The sequence below is a fragment of the Halyomorpha halys genome, unplaced genomic scaffold, assembly GCF_000696795.3.
Source record: "Halyomorpha halys isolate HHAL.00 unplaced genomic scaffold, Hhal_1.1 Scaffold71.1, whole genome shotgun sequence".
In the NCBI taxonomy this organism is placed as follows: Eukaryota; Metazoa; Arthropoda; class Insecta; order Hemiptera; family Pentatomidae; genus Halyomorpha; species Halyomorpha halys.
In genome coordinates this window covers 1,522,455-1,527,074 of record NW_027107476.1, presented here as the reverse complement: position 1 = coordinate 1,527,074, position 4,620 = coordinate 1,522,455, and the positions used below count along the sequence as shown (strand labels likewise).

The window sequence follows — 4,620 nt, the reverse complement described above, 5'->3', positions numbered from 1 at the left end:
TTAAATTGGTTTCTTTTAGTTTTTACTACAAAAATTTTTTTTTTCGTTTTCTTGACTATCCTCCTAAGATACTCTTTGGACACAAATATTTTCGCCTTGCACATACCCTCCAATATAATGCACTGTCGCCACTCCCAAATGTTTCCATCGGACACTCTGAATACTCTTCGACATTAGGAGAGACGACAAAATCTGGGTTAGGCCAGGAAGCCGTTATATCTACGTGTAAGAAAAGTGATGAGACGAAAAGGCATTGTGTATGAGAGGACATCCAAGAATGCTCTAGGCAACGCCGCTCGCATGAATCAGTATATTAAACATCTCTACCACTCCCCAGGCTGCTAAAAGGAATTTCGATTTTTAAAAGGCTACGGAGAGTATTATAAAATAAAAATGAGTATTTTTTGCGAAACGTCATAAAGTCTTTTAACTTCGAAACAAACTGAACTCACAATGAGCTTCATCGCCCAATCAGTATTACTGGCAAAATTATTTTTTCCAAGTAAAGAAAATAGTTAAATATCTTTTTTCTTTTAATATTAAAAAAAACAAAAAAAAAAATAGTGTTTCAAATATTAAGTAAATGAAATATTTGTTTAAATAAAAATAAAGCCAAATCTCTTATTATACTAGTACTTCCATTAAATGACAAATTTGTTCAGATCTGTGGTAGTTTGTTGATAAATGTGGTAAGAAATTAGTATTTTTTTTTTTTTTATACTCAGACAATAATAAGTTTTTATGACAAATTAAAAAAAAAAAAATGCATTTTTTAAATAATTTCAGTAGGTATTCCTAGTTATGCAGACAAATATCCTTGACCCCAAATTAATTCTATAATTTTCTTTAAACGTTTTTATCACTCAATTTTTATTGGAGATTTCAATACTATGCCACAAAAGATGTTCTTCATTACTAATTAAACGCTGATTTTATTCAACGATACAAAGATGCAGGCAGCGTCATAGAAGACACCACTGCCCGCAACAGATTTCAGAACTAACATTAAAATACGAGCCAAGGAAGGAAAATTGTATTAATATTGAATTAATTCAATTGTATATTAATTAACACAACATTTTATATACAATTAGTCATCGAAGTTAAATATTATGCATTTATAATGTTTGAAATTAAACTTGAGAATTGGAATCTAACAATGTAAAATTCTGTTTTATTAATAATAATATTTCACTTTTTTTTTGTGTTAATTTCATTTATATATTTTGTTATGATCAATCCATGTTGAATTCACAGTAATAATTATTATATAAATTTAGGTTAGTCCGTCTTATTAGTTATTGGTCTTTCTAATTTTTTTTAAATTTAAATTTTGAAAATTTATTTTAAAGTAAACAAAGTCTTATCAGGTACTTACGTACAACTGATCCAATATGCAAGCATTTGCATTTAACAGATGTCAAGAATTCGATAAAGATGACGAACGATAAAGAAAAGAGATATTTTATTTATTTTTGTATAATCACAAATAGTTGTTTTTCGAATTCCGGTACACTGCCGGACAAACATTTGGTGTAACCTCAATTTTTATAGAAAATTCGTAACGTTTTTGAATAAATGAAAATAAATTAACCTTTCAAATGTCGTTACTACTAACATTAACACAACAAAGATGAATAAAATATAATTTTAGAGCAGCGTAAACAAATTAAATTAATCTTTAATTAGAGAGGTGGAATTTATTAACACTACTTGTGAGGTCGAGTTAAACGGACCATAAAATATTATGTCTTTTTTTCAGTTAATAAATGTCCAGTTTCCTTATCCTTGTAATGCGGCGTATTTTAGATCACTTTAATAACTTCGATTATTTTATTTTACTTATTCATTAATTATCCTAAATAATTTATAATACTTTAAAATTATTACTTTGTTGCTTTACGTATATATACACATAATAGAAATATGCAAGTATCTTCTAGGTGCCCCAAGCAATAAGCAAAAATATTACAAAAAAACAAAACATTAAAATGCAAATAACAATATGAAGTGTATTTACTTTACCCTATTTTTTCTTCTTTTCCTGTATAATAAAATCGCTCTAAGGATAATTGTGCCGACATTTTTAATTTTTTTATATCGACAAGGGTGCCTCGAAATTGTTTTAAGTTCAACAAGGGTACAAAAATATTTAAACCACTACTCAAGGTACAGTTTTTACACAATAAAATTGGTGGTTCTAACATTTTCAATATATATTTTAAAAATAATAAAATGTCGATTATAACATATCTACTAATACTATCATATGGTAAGGTTAGTAATATTTCAAACGGTACTATTATTTTTAAAATAATAGAATAAAATCTAACTGTAGCAGATACTTTCCTATCAATCAAGTTTTTTTTCTTTTCGTCATATTAAATGACCTAAGATGGTAGGCATCATTTGGTATAATAAACTCATCATGTAAGAAATTTCCATAATGTTGTACACTGTGACCTTGATACTCCAATTCCAAGACTGATTTTTCTCACAGACGCGATTATGCGAGTAAAAGGTCGTTTTGGGGCTATTAGTTCGGGCATCATTGAGCAAATTGTCTGTACGATTCCAGAAGCAATTATGTAAGACATTATTTAATAATACCTGAATTATAATTAAAAATTAAAATAAATATTAAGTATCAATCATACTGTTACAATTAACTATAACATATAACAAATTGAATTTTATCTCACTAACAGAAACGGTTTAGTAAAAAGCCCAACATAGTTCACTGAAATAACAATAGTAATCTCATTTTGAACTACCTTTGAGAATTATTACGTATGTTTGAAAAAAAATTTAATTTTATGTTTAATAATAATTAATATTGTTTAAATAAATAAAATATTTTAGAATAAATGACCTATTTTAGATGAAAAGCTACAAGAAAAAATGGCTAACAACTGTTGATTAGTTAAAAAGGTCGAAACTTCAAAACAAAAATGGAAGAAACAAAAACAATATATATATATTACCCAAAAAAAAATTGTTACAATTAAAAAAAAAAAATTTTCTTATATAATTTTATGTATGTAAGAAGTGCTTTAATTTGGTACTAAGAAGTTTTTTAAAAAATTAAACAACAATAATTAAATTGTTCATAATTAAAATTTAAAAAAAAAATGTTAATTTGAAAAATCCAGTTAAATTCATTAAAATATTCATTTTTTTTTGTTATATTCAAATTTTTTTGTTCACTTTTATGGGAGATTTCAATACTATACAATTGAGCAACATAGCTTTTTCTCTGTAAATTAAAAGTTAACCTAAATTGTTTATTGTTCTATACTCACGTCCATTTACGTAAATCTATTTAAATCATTAATAAAGGAATTTTAAGGGTTTTTTTATTCATTTATTTTATTTTATTTTAGTATCTATGAGATCATTCATCACTATTACCTATTGCCCACAACTGTGTGGCAGATTGAAATATCTATCAATAAATAAAAAAGTATTTAAAAAAAAATAAGGGAAATCTACATTTTTTGGACATTACGGTGGTAATTTATTTTTATTTTAATCATGGGATAGAAAAAAGGATTCATTACCATTATTTAGTACAATTCATCTAGTATTATTTTTTGTTGTATTTAAATACTTATTTTTTATTATGTAAAAAAATTGTGTTTTTTTTTTTTACTATTCATGTTAAATATAATACATTATATATTTATCTGTACTTATTGATGTCATGTTTTGTGATTAAAAAATAATTAATATCTAGACTGAATAAATTAGGAGTTGCAAAGGACCGTATTTTTGTAGGATACTGGACATATGAATGTCTTGGCGAAAAGTAATTACTATTCTAAAAAGCAACTGAAAAAAAAAATAGTTTTCCGTATAACTTGATGAAAGATAATTGAAAATCCATTAAATTGTAATAAGCATTTATATAAATGAACATTTATTTCTAAAACAGACTTAAACTTAAATACGAAATTTAATAACCCTCCAAGAACGTCGAAAACACCATGAGATCTTTCCATTTAAGAATATCTATATTAGAGACTTTTTAATCTATCTGAGGATGGTAGGACTGAATCATTCCTGTGAAGTTCTACCATCTCCTCTGACAATAATTGTATGGCAAGAACAACTCAAATTCTGTGTACCTCAGTGTGACAGAGGAACACATAAATGTGTTTATTAGCAAATTTAATCGGAATTCCAGATAAAAAAAAAAGAAATATCTTGATTATGATGATGAATTGACTTAATATTAACTTCTTTTATATCTAGTCAGATTCAGCCCTTCGATATAGTATCTTAGCTACTTATCCACCAACACCCGACTCGTAAGCCTGAAATAGGTTGTAAGTACTTACACGAACTACTACGAGAAGAAGGGAAACGATGGAGTAGTGACAGAGCATCCTTGCTGGGGGAGATGCGGGACTAGACTGGACTGCTGGAGGGCTTCCAGTGGAGGGGTGGTGTGGTCTTTGGGGGCAGCCTGCTTCAAACAAAAGGATATCATGCTCTTCCTTCTTCCCGCGGTTCCTTCTTCTTATTGATTAGGGGAGGAATCCATAGCGGCGTCGGTTGTCAACTTGCATCCAATAAAATATAAAAAAAGTTTATGAAGATAATGAATGTATATCAGCA

General features: G+C 27.4%; 1 protein-coding gene across 1 annotated transcript in view; it reads right to left on the bottom strand.

Moving 5' to 3' along the window:
* LOC106692790 (sortilin-related receptor) overlaps window positions 1–4,415 on the bottom strand; it is a 105,672-nt gene extending 101,257 nt beyond the window's left edge. The window contains exon 1 of the mRNA XM_067045815.1: window positions 4,341–4,415. Coding sequence (XP_066901916.1) covers window positions 4,341–4,388 — 48 coding nt within the window. The 5' untranslated portion in view covers window positions 4,389–4,415. The remainder of the gene's footprint in view (window positions 1–4,340) is intronic.
* Window positions 4,416–4,620: the final 205 nt, after the last annotated feature.